Raw genomic sequence first — 24788 nt, 5'->3', positions numbered from 1 at the left:
TGACTGGCCTAGCCCAAACATAAAAAATGTGCTAGCAACTCTAGCTGACTCATTATACAGTGTATGTTCGTTGTGAAAATGTATTTAAATAGCAATAAGTCTTATGGCTGGAGCAGTTGGTGTATCTGTCTAGAACCTTGCCGTAGTGTTTTCTCTAAGCCCGGGCTTACAGCTGTGAATTAAGATGTGATATAAAGCAGGCTTAGGTCTTTGCATGGGCAGGATTGTAACAGACCTGACAATCTGTGATGACAAGCCTCCAGGAATTCCAACACAGCCACACCATGGACTGTTGTTTATCAAGAAAGACCTCTAACACATTCCTTGTAAAAGTGTCACCTTTACATTTCTGATCATGTAGAGATTTTGGTAGGTGTATTTTTTAAACATAGAACTATTCGTAGGCCTTTTGCTAAATATAAGTCTAACACCATCTTCACACCAACGCCAGACAAAAATCTGGCAGAAGATGCAATAGTTCACTAATATAAATTCAATCAGTCAAACAGATGAAGAAACACCGTACAACATATTACATCATAGGGTGAGCTGTAAGTATAAAATATAAAGAATGTGTATTCACGCAGCAAAATAGTCAGAACGGTGTATGTTCTACATTGTGTTGAGTGATGAGGGAGGAGAACAGAATAAGGCTCATTATTCTGAGAGGCTTTGTTGTTCAGGCTTTGGGTTCAACATAGTATCTAATCGCCAACAAAGATTGACCCTTGGAATGCAGCATAATCCGACTATCTGCTCTGCAGTGCTGACATGAAATCCGTTGTCATGCTTAACATTAAAGGAACAGGACAGCCAGTGTAAGAAATCAGGTCAGTGCTATTTAGTGAATGAGCCAACAAAGGCTAGTCCAGACTATGACAGATAATACAGAAAATTCATCACTTGAACATCATTTTGTTGACAACAAAAAAAACGTCATATTATTAGTGGCTGCATGCACAGCAAAACATTTACAAATGTTTTAATGCTCTAAACAAGAGCTAAAAGAATGTAGTCATTGGTTACGACGGCTAATAAATAACATGTTGAATAATATGTTGTTAAAAAAAACATGAAAATGTGTGAATGTGTGTGCGCTAGCAGTGATGAATGTCCAAGCACCAGTGCATGTCCCAACATCACTATGCCAGGGCTCAGGTCACCAGACGGCCCTGCACCAAGCTGCCATGGTGGGAAACAGTGATGCCATGACTGCTCTGATTCAGGGAGGCTGTGCTCTGGACCGGCAGAACAGGGTGAGTGGTGGGCACACTCAGCATTCCAAAACTCAATCATTCACCAACAGAACAATTTGTAATTGGAGCATTGTGTCCAATATGTGTTTGAGGATGGCAACACTGCACTGCATGAGGTGTCTTGGCATGGTTTTTCTCAGTGCGTCAAACTGCTGGTTAAAGCAGGAGCTGATGTGCACATTATGAACAAGGTAGGATAATAACAATTACTATAATAATTATAAAAATAATCATACATTTAATTGATCCCCACAGGGATATTGTTTGTTTTACAATTCTTATAATTTAACAAGAGTGACAAATAATCAGTGACTGTCAAAACTCTCTGATGAAATCATAACGACACTAGTAACTGTATTAAGTTGATTCAGGCAGGAAACACAGCACTTCACCTGGCCTGTCAGAATGCACACGTTCAGACTGCTCGGGTATTGCTCCTCGGAGGATCCAACCCAGACACCAAGAGCAACGTGAGTTGTCCAGCATGCCACAATACAACAAACTCTTCTGAGAAACTGAAAAAGTACTGGACTCAGACTGTCACTATGAGATTGTCGAGGTATTGTACCATGATTTGTTGAACAATTCACAACAGTATAGGACTAAACAAAGAACTCTGCTTTGGTTCCAGGTAGGTGACTCCTGCTTGCATGTAGCTGCTCGCTACAACAACCTGACCCTGGTGAAAATCCTGTTAAACTCATTGTGCTCTGTGACAGAGAGAAACCAGGTGCAGTATATCAGTCATCATCACAATATTCAGAAAGATTTTATGGTCTGTATTTTTATTTACAGTTTCAGCTTTTATATACCTTAATCCACACACTGACAATGCAATAAAACCAGAGGCACTCTGAAATTGATATTCACATCTAACTGAATGTATCTGCACGTATAGTTCATCTGGTCCATTTAGGTTCCCCCTTTGTGAGCAAGGAACCCCCCCCCCCCCCCCAGTGGCAGTTGAGGCCTTTGTTCACCTCTGTTCTGCTGTACATGAGGTGCCAAAGCTCCACAAGATCAAGATGCAGCTGCAAATGTTCATTCTTCATTGACCTCCATCTATGTGGAATACTCATAGACAATAGTACACATAATAACAGTGTTGTCTGTGTACATCTTAAATATTTGCATTTTATCCAATACAAAGGTTAACAAGGCTACATTAATAGAACATGTAAAACATATTTTCTGTTGCATATTAGTTTTACAGAATTGTAATTTCTATGAGACTGGGTTGGTGTCGGTGTTTTCCTGTAGGGAGGGGAAACCGCTCTACATGTGGCTTCTGCTCTGAACCATAAGAAAACAGTTCAGCTCTTACTGGAGGCAGGGACTGATGGGAAAATCAGAAACAATGTAAGTTCCCTTTTACAAGTTAAACGCCTTACATAATGTCTCAAATATCTGATTACCTATCTTAGATTTACATCCATTTCTGACCCACCTTGAAGCTCCAATGTCAAGAGTAACATCAATAAGAAGGCTAAACCTGCACCACAAAGTATTTGTATGTGCCTACAGCACGACTCAAGTTGATCTTTCAGGGGAGAGTCATTTCACAACAATTTTTGCCAAAGGTCATACAAACCAGATCCAGGATATTTCAGAGAGAAATATTTTGGATTGATGCTATAGGTCATGAAATGTCAGTGTGTTTTCCTGTGTACTGTATGTAACATACCTTCCAGGCAGGTAAAACAGCACTGGACAAGGCCAGAGACAACAATCATAAAGAGCTGGCAATTCTTCTGGCCAGGGCTCCTCAGGTTAGTGTTCTCAATATTATAATCTAATCAGCTAATCTTTTATTAGCACCCATTTCTTTATTTGACAAATAATTTGAATCCATACATGTTTGATAGCACGAGTAGCATTGTGGTTTGGCATTCAGGCTTTATGATTGGTATGTCCTCAGGTACATTGCTTCATGAGAGGAAGAACAATAAGGAAACGACGAGAAAGATTGATATCTGAGCGCAGATCCCAGTCTGTCACCAGAGTAGAAATACTGCCCAATAAAGTAAGAGACTATTAAACATATGAGGATGGGTGTCATGAGAGTAGGGGCGTTAGTCAATTTAAATCAAATCTTTAACATTTCATATTTATTTATTTATTTTTTAATTAATAAGAAGCCTTTCCTTATTCTGTGTGTCCTAAGGAGGACAGCTGTTCTGTGGTGGAGGAATGTCGCAACAGTGAACAAATGCAGAGCCGAACTGCAGCCGAGCGACAGCCTCAGCGACGACAGCAGCAGCAGCAGCAGCTTTATCAGAAGACCCCAGCCACGATCGACAACGCTCACAGCCACTGCAGGAGAAGAGACAGGAAGCAGGTGGGTGAACAACAGGAGGCACTAGGACCAGCATGTTCAACTCACATAAAGTTACAGATGCTTGGCAGCTATTTTATTTTGGTAATTGAAAAGTTGGTCTCATATCCTGCACATCACACAATTTGAAATATTATGACTCAGAGTATGAAAACATAGTAGTATTTATTTGCAGTACTGGGGGCTGCAAGTCAATCCTTTCTCCCCTCTTAAGTTGACTGTTACTGATTTTAGAGGATTGGGCTGCTGAAAGATGCAAGATTTACGTTATTCTTTCATCATAGAGATAAAATCAAACCACTATACACGTCTACTCATACACAATAAATGTTAAAAATTGTTTTTTTATTTACAAAAGTTACTGCCTTAGCAGTGAAGGTGATGTATAACATGGATCTTTGAAAATGTTCTTGCAGTTGTTCGTGTCGGTCACTAAATAAGCTAGGCTTGTAATGATAACCCGTTTAGTATAGCCAGATTGTAGTTTCCACTTGTTCTTAGACCACCACATATCATGCAAATCATAGGAAAACAAATAGGAATTTTATCAAGGAAAGTAAGTTGCAGTTTTTAGTAACAGTGTGTTACTTTCACTCCTCTGAAGACTTTGGACGAAGATGATCCGAGAAATGGAAAGACTGACTTTCACAATAAGAGAGATCTACTCTGTGATGATGGCTTCACACAGCTTTTCACACGGTACCGTGATGAGGATGGCAACCTTATACAGGTTAATGACGAATGCAATTTTGTAAACTACAAACATAAACCATTTTTTTGTCAAGCAGTGGTTCTAAATCGGGTAACAAAACCAGGGCAGATTTTCACGAAACTCATCAAACAGTGCTTGGAACTGAGCTTTAAAACATCTTATTGTTAAAACTTAACATGTTGAGCATTTTCTCTATAGGCACAAGCCAATGGATGCCACTGTAAGCCCTTACTGAAGAAGCTGGAGGGTCAAATGAAAGCCACTCAGGAGGAGATGATGCTGCACATTCTCAACGTCCAGGAGCGCGTCAGTAGCCAAATGGGAAAAATGGACCAAAGGAACAGACACCAGGTCTCTTTATCATTTATTTCTGCTAACAGATCCTGGTTTCAAACTTCTTTTACACCTTCAGTGCCATAAAATAATGGCTCAACTCATTTGGGTTTTCCAACTTTTTCACCAGTGTCTGTTAATATGAACAATTTCTATGGAATATCTTTAGGTGTGCCTATTGGGTTTATAAACTAATCAGTGAATCACTGGATAACATCAATTAAAGGGAAATTATCATTGTAGAAAAATGTATCAACTTAGTTTTATTTTTGTTTTGTTTTGGCCTACTACAACTTAACAAGGATTTCCCCCTTTGCAAACCTAAACATAAATTTTCATGTGAAACAGACATTTAACGATTTATATGTTCAAATTGGTTGATTCAGTGTTTTAACAGATTTTTCTACTCCTTGGTTTGGACAGATTAAAGTGTTGAACGTGCTGAATGAGGAAAGAGCAGCAGCAGAGAGAAAGAACACAATTTATAGGATGGAGCGCCGAGCTGCCCAGGACAGAGAGGAGGCTCTGAAGACACAGGTATAACTTACTACTTACAGCTGACCCTCGATTTATTTCCATTCAGAAATGGCATAGGAGGGCCAGTTTTATTGTGAGGGTTATTATTATTGTGAGAATAAAGCTCAGAATTATGAAATTAAAGTCAGAATTCTTGCCATTTAATTCTCAGCCCTTAATAAGATTTATATATTTGATGCAATGCTAATGCAACTGAGAAATGGGTTATTTGTCTCACAATCTTAACGATGAAATTCTAGATAGAAATTCTTAGATTAAACTGGACCTTTGTTTGGCACTCCACAGACTGTTGCTGTTTAGGTCCAATTTTTGCCGTCTTTATAATTTATATATATATAATCATAATCATACAGCAACTTTGTGTCTTATCTCAAGCAGGCAGCAGTGAGTCATGAACTGAAAATGTGGTGGATGTCTCAACTTAACGGCATGGACGTCAGAATCCCAACTAATAGCCAGTATTACAAACTCCTCCCTTCACCATCTGTGGAGCTTTCTGAGGCAGACGCTGATATGGAATCACTCCCCCTGCTGTCTGTGGTATCTGGTGACAGCAGCACTTCACTGGCCAACTATGTCAACATCCTGCCAACAAAATCCGGCCAAGGGGACCCTGAGCAGGTGGGGAGGAGGAGATACTTTGAAATGAGACTGAAAAGGTCACCAGGTACGTCCAAGAAAATCTTCTACATTGCAGTTAAATGACCTGTTTTGAAAAGAGGTGTTCATCAGTGTATTAATGGCTGTTATCACTCCATGATCTGTGATTGAAACTGCCCAAGAAAGAGAGGAAGATTATTAACAATAACAGCAGATTAAGGTAACTAAACAGATAACTCATGTAGCCTACTATACACAAATTAAGAACAGTAATTTTACCTTTTTTTGGGGCGGCCATTTAACTTAAATGAGTTATGTTGCAAACCAGCATGAATTCAAATGAAAATTCTAAATCGTAAACTGCACTGAAACTAAAAGTGTGGTAGATCCCTAATAAGCCATCCCAGTGTCAATAAAGCCAACTACATTCATCGAGGAACATCACAGGGAACAATTCACAAAAAAGCTACTAAGTTCCATAAAATTCCAATGAAAAATCTAGTTTGCATTTATATATATCTAGTATAAATTAGAAAACACTGTAGAGATGACATGAAATAAAGGGTGAGATAAAGAAGAATGATGACTTGCAATAAACACACACTCTTAGACTGAGTCAGAAATTCTGAGTTTTTTCTATTTTAACTGCTTCTTTGTTGAGAGCAATTAAAAAAAAATTGAAACTGAATGAATGATGAATTGTTTGTGTATTGAGTGTATTTGCCATGGACAGACAACCAGTGGTGTCACTAGGCTGTTTTATTCGGGGCTAAAGCCCCGGATCTAATTTGATTAGCCCCGAATCTAATTTTTTGGTAAAAAAAAAAAAAAAAAAAAAAATCGAAAAAAAATCGACTTTCCGACGGTCCTTGAACGCCCCTCATTTACCGCACGAGAACAGAGCAACAAGTGCGTCAGTACACTTCAGCAGCCAGTCTCTCACTGTTTACAACAGGTGAGTAGTGAGCACAAGCCCTAGATTTCACAATGTCTTTATTATATGTCAGTAATTAAAATGTCTGTAAACGTTTTGAAAACCTTACTTATGGTAAATGTATATAATGTTATAATTGAATGCAAATGTATATCATGTACTTTGTCTGCAGCTAGAATGCTCTAGCTAGCTAACGTTAATGACTAGTAGTGTGATGGACCAGAAGTCATTGACCGGTTTGCCCAAGTCAAACCGAGGAGATACCCACTTGTGCTCAAAGGACAAAGGTCCAAAGAAAGGAGCAAGAAACAGTGAAACGAGTGAAAATAAAAAGTTCACTACAAACAAGAAATGAACAAAGAAAGACAATACATGTAGAGTAACAGTTAATAATACACAGACAAATGTACAAGTATACACAATATGGAAAGTGTAAAGTAAAGACAGATATACTGTAGAAGAAAAGAAATGAACAAAGACAAACGCATGACTACAGAAAGATAAGATGTTTAAAAGGCTCTTGCCTTTTAAACATCTTATCTTTCTGCATTTCTGCATTGTATACTTTTTCAGACATTGTTTACTATTGTGAAACTAATACAAATATGTGAAGAATACATATATGACTATGTGACTCATTTATTATCGAAATGTTTAATGTTGGTGCTTATGAATGAGGCACTTTTTTGTTAAGACAAAGGGAAGTTTGTGAAAATCTATATTTTTACCATTGGTATTAATAAACTGCATACATTGTTTATTTTGTTATTTGTTATTATTTTCAAAAATTGCATGCGCAGTTACGTTTTGGCCCTGGGCTAAGCCCCGGATCTTTCAGAAACCTAGAAACGCCCCTGCAGACAACATTACTTATTGAACATATTCTATTTTCCTTTTATGTCAAGTAGATGAAATATTTTTTTCTCCAACCCCACTTTTTTCAGATGATTACGAGAACACAGCCCTGTTTCCTCCACCCAGCAGCCACATCAGAGACATCCCGCTGGGCTCTGCTGACCCCATCTGGCAACATTCAGGAGTGCAGGACAGTCCCGTAGCTGCAGTGGTGCCATCGTGTGAGGGGGGCTTCTCAAGCAGCAGCAGTCAGTCCAGCATAAGTGAACAAGGACCTGGACTAATCCCACATCAGGAACGCAGACATGACATGAAACACATGAAACACTTTGGAGAGTTGATGAGTTCCTGCAGGCAAGAAAACAGTCACAATGAAAGCACCACAACACTGGAATGTTTCATCAAACCCACTGAGCCCTCATTCAACCAGGAGAAGAACTATCTGCATGCTATGGAGGTGAGTGTATTACTGGGTTGGATGAGGAACTGGCCACCACAGTGAGCAATAATAGGTTTGTGCTGAATCTGTCAATCAAGCAGATCACTGTTGTATTATGTATAGTCATCATTTCTATCAGAAATTCTTCTTACTCAGATAATAGATGGCAACATGGAGGGTTTGTTTGGTTTCCAGTCTTTATGCTAAGCTAAGCTAATTGCCCCCCCAGCTGAACTTAACACAAAGACAGACAGATGTCAATGTTCTCTTCTTAATCTCAGATAGAAAGAAAATATGCACAATTCCCAAAATGTTGGACTGGTTACGTGTGAATTTACAAAGTGTGTGCCGATGAACATTCGGATTAAGCATTGAAGGAAGCTCTGTATTCTTTCAAACTTCATACCTCTACTGTCAGGTGACCCAGCGTTTCTTTGACACGGTGTCCACTCAGTTAGAGCGCTGGTACGAGAGGAAGCTTGTGGAGGTGGAGCAGCAGATCGAGCTCAGGGCCCAGCAGGACAGGAAGGAGCTGATGCAACGAATCAGCACACTGGAGGAGGAGCTTCAGAGGCTGAACACCAATGAGAATGCAGACATCTGAGACACCCGCACAGTCACCAACACAGAAAGTAGAAGGATTTAAGTTTTTTCAGTTTGATTGAATATTTATCCACTCAGTAATCAATAAACTAATCTAAAGCAAATGCTTCCTTCTTATCAGTCAATTATTTTGTGTATAACGGTCTCGTTTTTAGACAATATTGATTGTTGATATATATATATGGCGTATATAAATATATAAATGTTCAACAGATTGTTAAATTGAGGGGCAAGATTATTGAAAGTGATTGGAATATGGGTCCAAAGAAGCTAAATACCCATGGTCAGAATAATGGGAAATCTGTGAGATTATACCCTGTTAAGGTGTTGTCAACCTGTTTCTCAGGTGGAGCCGCCAGAAGCATGGTGCAGTAGGCAGGGCCGGCCCTAGCACATTTGGCGCTCTAGGCAAGCTTCACTCCTGGCGACGCATGCACGCTGTGGAGGTGCATTGACAAGCAGACCGTCCCGATCGATGTTTGTAACAACATCGTCAAGGGCGGCGGGCGCGCGGTGGCCCGCGCGGGCGCGCTCCCTCACTCAAGGGAGCGCGCCACCGCGGGCCGCGCTCCCTTGAGTGTGGAGCGCCCACCACACTCAAGGGCGGCGGGCGCGCGGTGGCAAAAAAAAAAAAGGGGTACGTGCGCCGGAGCGTCCACGTAACTGCCTCTTGTCCAGTCGTGCGTTCGATCGGTAGATATTGGTTGGAGATATAAAAGGGGGCGCAAAAAACTCAGCTCAGCAAAAAAAAAACAAAAAAAAGGGTTTTTTTTTTTTTTTTGCTGGGCGCCCCCTTCTGAGGGGCGCCCTAGGCAACCGCCTATGTCGCCTGTAGGAAAGACCGGCCCTGGCAGTAGGTTTCAGGTACAGAAAGGTGTGCATAGTTTAACACAAGATGGAATGGCCAAAATGCCAAACTTGAGGCTTTAGTTCATATGTCATGATGGGTTACCACTTGGTTGACCACAATATTATGCTGCATTTGTCAGGATCTGGCACTTTAGTGCATGTTTAAGTTAATTGTAAAAGTATTTTCTGTGTCGTAGATCTCTGTTGTTTGTTTGAGTTTTCATGTTTGCACTCTGTTTCTGTTTCCTGTTTTATTTTGTAGTCTGTTCCTTGTGTGTTGTTTCTGTCTTCACTTCCTGTCGGTGATTGTCTTCCTCTGCCCTCATGTGTTACACCTGTGTTCAATTGCCCCTCCCTTCCCTGTGTATTTAAGCCTCTGTCTTCCCTTTGTCCTCGGTCGGATTGTCTGTGTTGGTGCTTTCATGATCTCCTGATCTCCTGTATCCCCGCGTAAGCCTCGTGTTTTGTTTGTTACTGTTTAGTGTTAATGTTTTGTTTGTTTTGTTAAATACTTATTTAATTAAATTACCTTTTACTTTATAATTTCTGCATTTGGGTCCATCTCTCCATCCAAACCGTGACAGCATTCCGGACTGCTTTGAAGTCAATATTTCCCAAACTCCTACTATAAAAAGTACTATGGAACGCCATTAAACAACAATTTCTATTACTTGGTGGGGAGAGAAAAAGAGAATGAAAATGAATTATCGGGTTATCTCAGGAAAACAAAGGAAATATGATGTATGATTCCATGTTCGTATAGGGCTTCCGTATTATGGTTACACTCTCCATTCATTCATGAAACAGTTAATAGACACAGTAACGGGTAATATTGTAGAGGTTAGTATGTGGTAGTAGCTAATCCCATATTATCTAATGTTCAGTCTCTTCAATGCTGATCCATATTCAGGCAGTTTGCTTTCTAAACATCAGAAACATGACATAATTGGATTACATATGGTATGTAAATAGAAATGAAAGACATAAACTAAGACACTAAAAGCCTGTTTAATTTCATTTGACAGCAAATTAAATCTTTCCACAAAACAGTTTTCAGCTGCTCATTCAACAGTAACTCACCTTTTTCCTTCAATCTGTTGTCGTGTTCATCTACAACACAGTGACCTCTGCTGGTCACTTTAGATTACACTGCTTGGATAAGCCCTCTTATAAGTAATTATGCTGTTATTGTAAATTTACAGTGTTTATATGAGACATTTGTAGTCTAAACAACAACTCAAAGTGCTTTAGACAGAAAGTCACAGATTCAACCATCCAAACAAACATTCATACAGCATTTCAACATGCTTTTATGTGACACTTAATTTACACACTGATGGTGCAACCAACAACAAGAAGTGTATTTATGTAGCCTATGTATTCATTTATTTATTATTTATTTTATTTGTCTTCTAATGTTACCCTGGTAGATTCTGTATTTTTATAGATCTATATCCACTTTCTTGGGTTTTATTTTAACTTGTTATGCTTAAATCCTTTCTGCCCACTGCCTCACTACCTGTTCCAAATGAGAAATAAAAAAGAAGAGTCAGGCAGAACCAAAACTTGGGTATTTGTTTTTATTATGTTTTTTTTATCAAAAAAATGGAACATGTGATTTAGTTTTAAAACCAAAGACCCTTTAACTCTTTAAATGTATTTGATTTTGAATTTGAATCTGCTTAACGACCTTTGATGCATGTCATATCCTTCTCTACCAGACTTCTCAGACATTTAATTTTTATCTCTTAATTGTTTGCTGTCAAATAAATACCAGATACTGTATTATTTGTAAATTTTAATGATGGGATACATTAATCTGTGTAAGCAGTATGTCATTGTTACTTGTGTTGGGATGGAGCTTGTTGAATGGAGATGAGACGCAATAATTCGGTACTGTCAGGAAGTTGAATGCATCATTTGCTAAGCTTATTGTTAATTGTGTATGTAAAATCCAAATTTGCATAGTCGGAACGAGTTGTTAAATAAATACATTTAGTCCAGTAGCAAGTAATTCAATGCATGAACTGGCGTAAAATGGAAACAGTAAAGTAAAAGGTCCTTAAATGTACATAGTTACATTAGTTTCTTGATAAGTTGGATTTAATGAACTAATTGAAAGTCCTCATAAGGATATCAAGCTCATCACGTGGATGAGTTTAGGCCTAGTGTCAAACAACAGCAGACGGATTGGACAACGTCCTACCCTCACAGCTCAGTCCGTCGGGCAGAGCAGTCATTGGTTGTGTAACCTAATGATCCTGGTATGACATCTGGCATTTGCCCTCAGTGACCACGGCAGAAGCTTCTGAAGGGAAAATCAAATCAATGCTACATTGACTCTGTCAGAGCGCGATGGAAACCTAATTAAAGGCCCTCCAGGCACAGCTGGTCATTTTATGCAGCCAAGCACCAAGGCTGTAAAATTAAGCCAGTAATATGTACTATTGCTTTACTCTGAACGCCGAGGGAGGGGGTATGTAGGCCTCCCTGAGCAGCATAGTGTCCGCATTCAATATGCTAAAAACTCATGCCAATGTCATGCCACTGTAAGCATACAGCAGTGAATTCTGGTCTAAATTACCTTGTATATTCAGTACACTATAAACAACTGAACTGATGTGTTTGCGATAAAAAGTATAAAATACAATGATAGGACAGTGGGGTGTGGAAGTGTTCACATTGACTGATGGTTAATGTTAACTATTTCTGGTCCACCTGCATTAACCATAGTTACATTTATAAATTGTAAGTGGTAACCAAAGCTGGATAATAAGCTTACATGTAAGTAACAAGCAAGTCACAACCTTGTGTCTGCTAATATGATTGTATAATGATAGCTTCTTTTTTCAGTGAAGCTGTCCTTAGTGGAGTTAATGAACCTCATTTGATGACTGGGCAGCTTTATGGAGTCCTTTTGTTGCCGAGATTTTGCCATGGTTAGAGACCAAAACTAAAACCCAAACCTCACCGGCAAACCTTGCTTTACTGAGGAGAACTAGCAGACGGATAAACTGTTAACTGTCAAGAAATGGATCCAACATATGACTTGCCCTGGAACCACATACTATGGTTTAATTTCTTTTTCAGTAAAGATTAAACAAACAAGACAGCTTGTCATCAGAACAAAGTGTAGGCTGTATGTTTGAAGTTGGCCAGGCTCAGCCAGACTTCCAAGCCTTTATGCTGAGTTTGGCTTACGATGACCTGGTTCGTACGAGATACATAAAACACAGATATGACATTGATATCAATCTCAGTCTCTGAAAAAAGTGAAAAAGTTCACTAATGTTGAACTTTAAGGGAATATAGAAACAGAAAAATACCTTACTGTCACTATGTGGTTATTTTTTAACAATACAATCCAGATGTTATCCCCATACCCATCACAATGGGTATCACAATTAATTTGGCAATCTTTTTTCACTATTGAGTAATTGTTCACATGTGGCATTGTCCCTGTACAGACCTTGTTGGATTGAATGTACACAGCAGGGATGCCAGGCAGTCATGCACATATAAACCCAACATACCCATATGCTTTGTGCAAGAAGGCAGGTAGGAAATGATCTGTTAAACCACATTAGCCACATTCGAGTGGTCAATTTAAATATAAAGGCCTCTCTGCTGGCTCTAACACCTTTATTTTGACGGAAACAGGAGCGGGTCCTATGTGAAAAACCAGCCATAAACAAATATCAAATCACTCTGTCAGAGAGGGAGATATTGATGGCACTGGTTGGAGTTGGTACTGCTGGCACGGGAGAGGGGAGGGGGATGGGGGGCATTGTCCCGTCGGGAGGCAATCAATACTCACATCCTGTGAACCCTACATGTTACACGGGAGAGCACTCATATACACAGGCAGCACCAGCACACACACATACACAGTGAAACAACGACAGACGAGAGAAAAGGAATGTGGACCGGAGTTTGGTACCAGCGCAAGAGGAACTCCAAAACAGCTTCATGGGGTAGCCATGCAGACACTGTCCACTCCTAGACACATGATGCAGGGCATCAAGAGGCAAAGAGGGAACCCATACCAGTGATATGTAAGTGCTGCTGAAATGGTTTATTTATTGAATGGAGCCATTTAGTGTTATGACATGCACCCTTAAAAAATATTGGAGCTAAGTCGCATTCTTATGAACTAAGTGTAGACTGAGGTGATGTTGTTGGATGGCTTCGAGAGCTAAAGGATTGACTGAATAAAGCCTGGACTTTAATGGCACTGAAACTTTGTTGTAATAAAGTTGCAACAAAATGCCACACCACATCTGTTTGGTCTGGACGAGGCTCATTTCTACATTGTCATGATGGACAATCATGTTTTTCTGTCAGACAACAACCTGAATGATATGAATAAGTCATGTTAAATATATATATAGAATGTAGACTATTAAGGTTTGTTATGTTTGAAAGCATGGAACTGAAGAGATTCTCAGCGTGAAGTCTTTCAAGACACAGAGAATAATTCAGGTAATATTCTACATTGATTGCATGTTCTTAGTTTATTTTGACCCAATACATCATCCTTCTGCCAGAAATACTTACAGTACTACAGACCAACAATAGGTGCAGCACAGAACAAATACTCTGAGTAAGCTTTGCTATAGACTATAGTGGTCAGCTGTGGTAGAAAACAGCATAGTTAAAAAATAGACCTATTCATTATTTTATTTTTTCAGATTTACTTATTCAATAGGAACTAGTGGGATTGAGAGAGCCATACCCAAATCTCAAATAAACCCAGATCTTGGAACTGCGACATCACCCGAAATATGGGTTCAAACACCAGCAGTGATGTCAGCGAGATTTTAAACAAGGATCCAGGTCAGCGAAATTTATTTGAAGCATACAAACATTCAGCCAAAACTCTCTATTGAAAAAATCCACAACAGCTTACAACCCAAATGTCTGGTTCAATGCCCCGTTCAGAATTTATGCACATTTACTTTGCCTCTGCCATTATTAATGAGGTTACTGCAGCACCTACTTTCAATTTCATCTCCAGAAGATGCATTAGCCAATCTGGCAAAACTTTTTTCAACTTGTCGGATTATCTGTCTTTCTAGCTTTTTTGGATTCATTGTTAGCTATATTGCCACATTACACTCACTAAACCACCAAGTGCAATGTTATGGAGCAAAGATCCAGTTATCAGATCCTCTGCATGAAGGGAGTTACTATTTCTTGTTTGAAAGTCAAAGAGATCAGGTAAAAAAGGAACCAAATGACCATAAAAAGACAAGATGATCATAAACAGACATCAAACAATGAGAAACATTATCATAATCATTCCATGCATGCTGTGTCTTCACAGTTTTAAGAAATGTGGCAGTGAAGTGGTGAGAAGCTGACCATGGGTGACTGGAACCTGTTGGGCAGCATCCTAGAAGAGGTCCACATTCATTCCACCATCGTGGGCAAGATATGGCTCACCATACTCTTCATCTTCCGCATGCTGATCCTGGGGGCTGCTGCTGAGGATGTTTGGGATGACGAGCAGTCCGAGTTTGTTTGCAACACTGACCAGCCTGGCTGCAAGGCAGTCTGCTACGACTGTGCCTTCCCCATCTCCCTTATTCGCTTCTGGGTCCTGCAGGTCATCTTTGTGTCCGCACCCTCACTGGTCTACATGGGCCATGCCCTCTACTGCATCAGATCACTGGAGAAGGAACGCCACCGCAGACGAGTTCAGTTGAAGGAGGAGCTGGATGAAGCTGAGTTGGCGTTGGATGACCATAAGCGCATGGAGAGGGAGCTGAGAAGGTTAGACGAGCAGAGGAGGGTGAAGAAGGCTCCTCTCAGAGGATCTCTGTTGAGAACCTACATCATCCATATCCTTACACGCTCTGTGGTGGAGGTCTGCTTCATCCTGGGCCAGTATCTACTCTATGGTGTCCAATTGGAGCCACTGTATAAGTGTGAGAGGCTGCCTTGCCCCAACAGTGTAGACTGTTACATCTCCCGGCCCACAGAGAAGACCATTTTCATGGTCTTCATGATCGCCATTGCTGGTGTGTCACTTTTCCTCAACATTCTGGAAATATCTCACCTGGGCATCAGGAAAATCAAACAGGCACTGTATGGAGATAGATACATTGAAGATGACAGTTTGATTTACAAGTCCAAAAAGAAGACATCCTTACCACACCTTTGTGTAATGAGCAATTTATCACCTCACAATGGGCCTTTGACTCAGACGTTCAAAGTAATTCCAGAGGTGGATATGAAGCCTCCTCATTACAGCACTGGGCTCAAAGCCAACCAGGACGCACAAAGAAATAACAGCTTGGCTCATCTGGGACACAGTCAGACCATCTATATCTGCCCCCAACCTAGGATGCCACCCAGATATGGCCAGATCTGTGCAATGCAAGCCCCCCAAACCAATGAACGTCCAGAGGGCAACACAACCATGGTGGACCACCATTCTCCCTGGGCTTCAGCTGTATCCAATGCAGAGGGAAGTGCAAGAAGCCATCTTGCGGACATCCAGGAGGGGGAACACCCTCACCCAGGCCATTTGGAGGGTCTCCTATCTGGTAACACCTTCAGACCCAGCAGTTTCAGAGACCTTAACGAGGAGGAGCGTCGGGAATCATTGAGGAGTGAGGTCCTGATCCCCAACCCCAGAAAGACCAGCTTCATGATCAGACCACCCTCTGAGAGTTTTTCCTCCATCAGTGACTCCATGAGCCCTTCCTTACATTCTTCAGAGGAGTCAGATGAATTAGGCTCCCTACAGGGAGACATGCCCATGATGCCACCTGCTGGAGGCCGGAGAATGTCAATGGCAAGTAAAGACAAAATATTATTTTGTGTTATAAATGTTATAAAGTCATATGTTTTCCTGTTTATCCAGACAGGGCCCAGAAGTGACAGACTGGCAGCCAGTGTAGATGTAGTGTTCTTTGTTGAAGTACTGAGAAGAAGTCAAACTGCTCTGAAGGAATTTGAGATAATGGCCTGCAGATCTGACAAATCAGATAAAAGCTTTATTTAATAAAAAAGGAAAAACAGCAACAAAAATAAAGAAGAAATTTGCAATATAAAGAAAGAGCATTGAGGTGATGTCACAGAACAGAAGTTGTTTCTAATATTATTTGTGTAAGTTAATTAATCATATTTTGATCATAACCATAATAAAATATGTGAAATGCAAAACGGATCAAAGCTTATTAGAAAGATAAACATATTTTATAAAATAAAAATGTGATGGAAAAAATAAATAAATAAAAAGATATACATATTTTATATTTGCAAATTTAGGATGTGTTTGATATTAAATTTAACAGTTCAAAAAATACATTGAATTCCATAATATTGTACATAAGATATATATATATATATATATATATTTTACAGTTAATAACTAACTCGAACTCTCGCGATTACTAATTCATTCTCAAATTGTTGTGCAAAGGAATTACCAGAACCACAAAAACAATTTGGCATATGACGACCTCCACAACAGACTCTTGTCATTTTAAGGGAGTAATTTTCTCCCTCAAAATACTGACGAGTTCAACAATAAACCACTATTAAACTAGTCACAGGAAGTATAAAGTCATAATAAATAAAAGTTTGTTTTTCACGAGTTAAACTTTAATGAGAAGCTACATAATTGAGTACCAACCTCATGGCCCATCAGTTGTTGTCTGATGACGATTTTAGCATTCTACGTAGGGTATTATTCCTAAAAGAAATCTCATTGGCATAATTTATTCCCAAGAATGTTGCGACAGACACACAACTAATGTTCTTAATATTACAGATATGTAAATAATGCAGTATTTTCATCAGCACCACTTAAGATCGGTCACTTGGTGTCACTTAATTTTGCGATTAACAGTGACTTAACAAATATTTGTAAAATTGCAACTTTTCAGACTGCCACCTTAAGGGATGTCAAAGACAACTGCTGAGATATGTAAATAAGAATGGTTCTCTCAAACAATATTGCCTTCATCCCCCCAAACACAATGTTAATGTTATGTGATGAAATGCATTGATCTGTAATGTCTGAATTGTTCTTCATGTTACCAGCCAACTCTCTATATATTTAAAATGTTGTTTTGTATATACAAAAACATTGTATTACTACCTCACATATAACCTTGCATAACTAGGCAAAATTTATGGTTTGGCATATGTTCTTCCTCCATAAAAAAATCAGGGTCTTAAGGGTTTAAATATCATTGTTTATATTGTTCCCCCATGTGAAAGTGTGCCATTAAGTGTATTTGTGTACATAAAATGCACAGATGTAGTAATGGCTTCATGGATAAATATTTAAAGATGTGCTTGCTTTATCGTGGATTGCAGGTATACAATGAGTGTTTTATGCCTTCTTGTTTTTCTCAGAGTATGTTTCTGGATATCTCCTCTATCATGAAGAAGTGAAGAGATGAGGCTAACATCATGCCCATATGAGCTGTGTTCCACAGCCCAGCTGGTTCACAAACAGAGGGGAAACTGTATCAGTGATCCAGCCATCAACATTGATCCACCAATCAAGTCACATGGGGCCAAAACTAGTCAGAACAGCCACGACAAGACAGCCAAAGCCAAGTATTTGATATTTGGTTTAGAAGCACCTTAAAATGCCTGCATGTGGTTACTAAAAGGACAGAATGGAGTCTTAAAAAAAAAAATATAGACACCATTCCATGTGTTGGCTGAATTTCTAGGTTGTGCAGAAACAACACTAGATTATGGAGCATCTCATCAGAGGATCTGTCTGCTACTGTAACATGGACCTAAAGTACATTTTCTTAAAGTGAAAGACTTGATTATAATGTGTGTATAGTCTGTATAGTCATTTATATACAGCAATTACAAGATAAACTTTATATTATATTCCGATTAAATGCTTCTTAACAAAACAGCATCTTTTCAGCAGAGATTTCATCAGAATCAACACAGCGACACCCAAACATAGACTTCTCATGCTTTTTGTTTTAATTCTCAACAAAAATTGCCTGAACATATTGTGTTTTTTTTCTTCTTTAAAACCGTCATATGAAATAAACAAAACGTGACATGTTGCACAATATTTACAAAGAAAATCTAAACAAAACAGGTCATTTGAACATTCAAAGATAAAAAATAGGAAATCAAAAATGCTGAATCTGCAAATAACAGTCATGTTGCATGTACTCAAAAAAAAGGAAATGTGAGAAATGGCTCACCAAAATCTACAAATACAATGATCACTGTAAAAAGTTAGAAACACATCACAGAAACTTTCTACATGTCTATCATACAGTCCATAAAAAGAGGTATGCTGAATCATCCAGGTAGATAAGTGTTAAGAGTCTGTTCAACAGAGGTTTAAAAAAACCTAAATCACAATCTGAGACTCTTTCTGTAAACAGATTGGATTAAATAAGTACTGCCATCATGTTGTCATTGCAAAGTTGAAGGCATTTGATTCCAAAACACTAACATCCACAAGGGAAAATTCTTCCCTGATAACCAGAATTAAAGTAGTAACTGCTGGGCCTAGATTAGCGCTGCATTCAGAGATGTTGGAAAGTTGGAAACTCAAATATACTATTAAAATAAATTCATCTTTTACTCTTTGACTGACCAAAAGATGACTACGTCAGTCTTGAGTTTGTGGACATTACTGATCTGATGTCCGACCTATATGGCAGGATATAGAGTTAGACAGTGTGGTTCTCAATCGAGTCTACAGGATTTTCCTCTGATCAGCTTCAACATGGAGAAAGCAGCAGCTGCTACTTTGAAAACATGCAGACCCACAGCACCTGTTAGAGACACAACATGATTTCCAAAAGGCAATGCATACCAGTGTTTTTTTGGCAGTGCCTACATTACTGCTGCTGACCCTTATGCAAACTATAAGCTTTTTGAACGTCAGCTAAGCAGATGTGTCTTTATTTATCTCAGTACAGTTTGGTACTCAACGGGCAGAGTGACAACTTTTGCTGCTGTCAGTGTTTTGTTTTCGTGGTGGAGTTGCAAGTGAAGTCAGTTCCTAAAAATCTGCTCAGCGTTGCCACGCAACAATAATGAGCCTCTGCAAACATTTAAAAAATGTGAAGAATCACCTGACTCAAGCAAACCTTTTAATCTCCAGTTAATTTTGGTCCCGTACGGGAAAGGTAATGATTCAGAGATCTAGAGGGAACTTTCAAGACTGACTAGTAAAAATAAAGCATTTCTGGAATTTGAAATAGATTTTTATGGCATAATTCTGAACATTAATATCAGATTTATAATTTAACACTGAATTTAACTCTTTCCCAAAATCATGACGTTGTGAACAGGATTATGATGAGTGATCATTCCTCAAAGTTTAACATCTTTGGTCTAATCTTGTTCCATATATTAGGAATATTGTGCTTCTCACAGTTGACAGAAAAAAAATGCAGAGCAACCAACTTCAGTAAACATCTCTGATGTGCAGCGCTCCATTTAAATACAGCATGTGTTTTGTTTGCATCGTAGCATGAAGAGAAAAGTGAGGGAACATGTTGTCCTGGTAAACTTAAAAAGTCAGGCACAGAATAAGTTCATGGAATTTATGTTCTACAAATATAAAAACTGTTGCAAAAAATGAAAACACATTAGCAAATTAATGTTTGGCATCACCTTGTCACCCATGTTCACATTTTTTGCACAGTTTTGTGTAGAAGGATTAAAAGCTGATCCATATGATGCATCATTCGGATCTTTACTCAAGTGTAACTCCTTGTGGTATTTAACTTAACTGTAGAAATGCCTCTAATTCATTAAACCAAATACATGTTGAAACAAATCTCTTCCAAGAGGACACTTAACTTAGAATTTGGCTTCTATATGGAGACCCACAGTGGGCAACATTAAAGAAATAGATAAAATGCTGTGAAACAAATAAAATAATAAAAAGACACGTACAAAACTTATAATGTATCCATGAAACTGTAAAATAAAACAATACATTAAAATACATTTAAAGCTTATCTGTTATTTTATATCTGAACAACAATTCATCGTTGATATTAGATTCATTTCAAAAATCGCTTTATTTCACACAATGTTTGAAAAAACTCTAATTGTCTCACAGTTTCATGGTTATATTATGTTTTGAGAGATCTTATATTATTATCTTTGTGATTCATAACATTGTTTTATTTAATACTGAACACTTTGAGTCTCCATATTTCCAGAGGGTGAGATATACTTCTTACAAAAAGAACCTTTATGAATATTTACTTTCTACTGAATAAAGTAGAAAGTAAAAAAAATAATTTGTTCAGTTAGTGGATAGTTTGGCCTCTGTAACTTCTAAGGCAAGAATTTGTAGCTGCACTTGTCAGATTCATTTTATTCTTTCAAAGTCTGAAACACTCAAATTAATTCTCCGATCTTCATTATTTCTTTACAAAACAAGAAGAGCAGGCAAGACACAAAATTGTAAACACGCTCGCTCCACCTTTAAGTTCAAATATTACAACTTAAGTACATGTGACTTGTAAATTAGGACTTGTTTTTTTTCATGAAATACTCAACGATAACAAACTACAACCATCAATAAATCCATTCTAAGAAAGGGTAGCGACCTACATTTTACATCTATGCAATTTCCTCTACCACCCCCACCCACGTCCCACCCCAAACACCCACCCCACCAAACACGTACAAATAAATAAAGTTCTGAAGAAATGAACGTCTATGAAAATTATGTGAGCAGTGTTCTTCGGTGTACTTGTACTTTAGTACATTCTAATACGATTATCATTGGCTAACATGTTGCTGTCATGATTGTGATCAGTTCATTTTTCTTTCATGGTCAATTTGTCTTTATGTACTGGGCTGTTTTTAAATACCCCTCATCAAAATGAATAGTTTGACATTTACAAAATCACACAGGGGAAATAGCAGCTCTTGATTTTCAGGTTCAGTTCCTAAAAATCAACTTGCATGAAATATTGTCAACTGCAGTTTAAAATTGCTGTTTGACCTTCCTTTGTTAAAAGCCACTCCACCCTGACCCTGATGGGAGAAAGAAGCCCAAACACATTCAGTATTCAAATGCTGTCGACATGCTCCAATGTGCAGATGACAGTGAAGCAACAAAACAGACGGCAGTAGCACTCACCCCTGCCACGTGCATCACCATCGACTTTTCAACAGCAGATGAATTTGGCATCTCCCTGAATCAATAATTCGCCAGTGTGTTTGTTTGGAGCTTTGAACTTCATACCATACACTATGAGGAATACTGATTGGTCAGTAGGAACATTGTGTGTGTTTGCGTTTGAACAGATATACTGTACCAAATACTTTTAGTCTGGGTTTTTGTCTTATCTATAACACTAGAACATTGTAGCTAAATACATGATTGCCATAAGTACAAACATAAATTCTTGCTACTTTTAAGAGAATAAATATATAGGTTGAAAAAAAGCACTTATAAATTATTTAAACAGTTATTTAAACAGTTATTTAAACAACCAAACCAGAATGTTTAAAATTTAAAAGGGATCATTTATACTTCACATTTTTACTGTCCATTTACCAAAGCATGGCACGGTGCTGCAGATGTTTTACGGCAGCTGTTGCTTTCCATTCATTTATATTTGTATATGTGGCTTCAGAAAGTATTCAGACACCCTCACATTTTGCACACTTTATTGTGCAGAAATTGCCATTTTTGCCCACATTACTCTTGATATTATGATTAATAATAATTAATAAAAAACTGAAATTTCCATTCATTAAGTGGCTAAACCGATACCTCCCTGAGTAAGGTCCTTCTTATGTTATTCAGTTTGGCTAAATATCCGAATATGGAGAGTCCTACTTGTTCCAAACTTCTTCCATTTAAAATGATAGAGGTCACTCTGCTCCTGGGAGCACACACATCTTTAGGAATGTTTTAGATACATCAATCGTTACTTTAGTGTTATTTCAGAAAACTTAAAGTTTGCAAAAAACTTCCAAAAACCCATTTTTACTTTGTCATAATGTGATATTGGGTAGACAAAAATGGCAATCATCCATTAAAAATTAAAACACAATAAAGTTTGAAAAAAATGAAAAGGTCTGATTGAAATCAATCTCTTATCTCACACACATTATTTCTGGTGTTCCTATACAATAACTTTAAAATAAAAAACAAGTAACCTGTCATGAATATCATGTAACCTTTACAACAACTAGAGCAAAATGCATGTAGATTTTCATGGAAAGTGAAATGAATGAAATCAACTTAGAACCACGGTAGAATGCTTTGGAAAATGGTCAGCAAAAATGCATATCAGCACTGGCGTGGCCCTTCATTTGGACATGTTTGCTCAGTGCTAGGCGTAACCTCTTGGAGGTGAGGGGCAGTGCTTATGTTTTGCAATGTTCTATCTCTTAGCACAGATATGAAACAAGGCAGACAAGTAATGTGTAGAAATGTCCTTCTGAGTACAAGAAAAAGTAAAAGTGGAGTGTTTTAAATGAAACGTTGCATAATGACATTTTTTTTTTTTCAAATGCACACCTTTGGTAACATTTTACTTTAAAGTCCTGTGTCACTACTGCGACACTTGAGATATTAAAAGCTCCAGTGTGTAGGAATCATGGGGATCTATAGTCAAAAAGGAAATTTGTGTTTTCATTAGCGTAAAATTACCTGAAACTAAGAAATATTGTGTTTTTATTACCTTAAAATTAGCCCTTAATATCCGCATCAGGAGCAGGTCCTCTTTCCCAGAAGCTGCCATGTTTCACTACCATGTGTCTACAGTGGCCCAGAAAGGACAAACCAAACTCTGATACTAGAGAGGGACTTATGTGTTTTTGTGATACCTGAAGGCCACAGTAGTTTCCCCATATGCACTGGGGGGTTAGGGAGAGGTACTCAGTTGGTTGTAATATGCAGTCGCACTGCTGGATACCAGTAAATCCTTCACACTGAAGCTTTATGTCATATCACAAAAAGCAAGCTTTTTGATGTTGAACCATTTGTTGATTATTTTAAAGGATGAGACCAACATTTTTGAAAATATATTTAGTTTTCTCTCTTTGAGTGAGGTGAGAAGATGGGCATGGTAAGCCTAGTTTTGCATACAAACAGAGGGAACAGATAATCTGACTATGCCACCAAAAGTGAAAAGTTATGTCTACCATCAGTTGACATAATAACGTAGTACTAGACAACTAGACAAAAAAGATGCATACAAATTGTGGTTTCGGTTGGAGATAATTATCAGAATTCTTTCTTGGTAAGCAAAAGCTGGGCCAAGTGACAGTAAAGTCATGTGCCATGTTAAAAATAAATATTCAGTATATAATTATAAGCAGCACAGTTTCAACAAAACTTCTAGTCAGAGATATCAGGAAATTAGGTCTGTACATTTCCCTCTTGATGAAAAGAGCAAAAGTTCTGTCAACCCACCAGAGCCAAGATAGTAAGTCTACTATAAATACAATCCAATAATACAACTGCAAGAGAATAAACCTAGTTATTTTCCCTAGCAGCCTTTTACACATTAGGTTTTTCTTATCAAGCAATTCAATAACTCCCAATAACCCAATCAGAATAGTGACGCTGCACCAGTGACAATTACCTAGAAGAATCAGCCATTATCTGCCCTGCATTCCATTTAGTTATAGGGAGAAGTGGGCCTCCTTTCTGAAAATGGAGAAATCTCCAACTGCTTCTCCCAATCCTACGGGCAACAGGTGAGGTGATAATTGAAGGGAAAGTCGTTTCACACCTGGAACAAACTGCAAACTGTCCGATTTCCTATTGTAGTAGCTGCGATATAGAAACACCATGAATCAAAACGAGAGTAAATAATTCAGCAGGGAATTAGACACAGTATCGTCAAGACATAAAATCCTCTCCAAAGGTTTGACAGCAGTCACAACTCCAGAAATATCCATCTCTTATTCCTAGATAACATTATATAATGCATAATACTATATCAACAGAAATATCAAAAGTTCAAGCAGACATTTAGATTCTCGCCTTTATAAATTACAAAATTAAAAGTGCTTGCCAAAGCACCTGACAAGTTGTTTTCCCCCTGCCTGCAGTTGTTATGCTAATCTGGCCTAACCATGTTCTGGCTCCAGCTCTGTACTGTACCAAACACACAGACATGCAACTGGTATCATCTTCTCATTTCACTGTCAGAAAAGAAGCTAAAGGGCATATCCACCAATATGTTCACCCATTCCTTCCTCAAGCAGACAGGTTGAGGTCAAATGTGAATTATTTACTGCTAATTACTTATCGCAAATCAATCATATGCACCAACAATAATGATCAAGATTAGACAGGACTCATAAAGTAAAGTGCATGTACATGTTGACAGGGA

The 24788-nt window shown here is 38.4% G+C and overlaps 2 protein-coding genes across 2 annotated transcripts; both read left to right on the top strand.

The window, feature by feature from the left end:
• The first annotated feature begins 1106 nt into the window (after positions 1 to 1106).
• On the top strand, positions 1107 to 8605 carry ankrd6a (ankyrin repeat domain 6a). Its single transcript, XM_061082926.1, has 14 exons — positions 1107 to 1256; positions 1349 to 1447; positions 1628 to 1726; positions 1888 to 1986; positions 2517 to 2615; positions 2948 to 3025; positions 3175 to 3279; positions 3421 to 3594; positions 4196 to 4321; positions 4502 to 4654; positions 5060 to 5173; positions 5552 to 5840; positions 7652 to 8019; positions 8420 to 8605. The coding sequence occupies exons 1-14, from the start codon at positions 1107 to 1109 to the stop codon at positions 8603 to 8605; spliced, it is 2139 nt and encodes a 712-aa protein (XP_060938909.1).
• Positions 8606 to 14818: 6213 nt separating this feature from the next.
• On the top strand, positions 14819 to 17865 carry LOC133015638 (gap junction alpha-10 protein-like). Its single transcript, XM_061082884.1, has 2 exons — positions 14819 to 16255; positions 17827 to 17865. Exons 1-2 carry the CDS (start codon positions 14819 to 14821, stop codon positions 17863 to 17865), a joined length of 1476 nt encoding a protein of 491 aa, XP_060938867.1.
• Positions 17866 to 24788: the final 6923 nt, after the last annotated feature.

Source organism: Limanda limanda, chromosome 12 (genome assembly GCF_963576545.1).
Source record: "Limanda limanda chromosome 12, fLimLim1.1, whole genome shotgun sequence".
Taxonomy (NCBI): domain Eukaryota; kingdom Metazoa; phylum Chordata; class Actinopteri; order Pleuronectiformes; family Pleuronectidae; genus Limanda; species Limanda limanda.
Note: the sequence above shows the minus strand (reverse complement) of the source record. Positions and strands in the feature narration are given on the sequence as shown.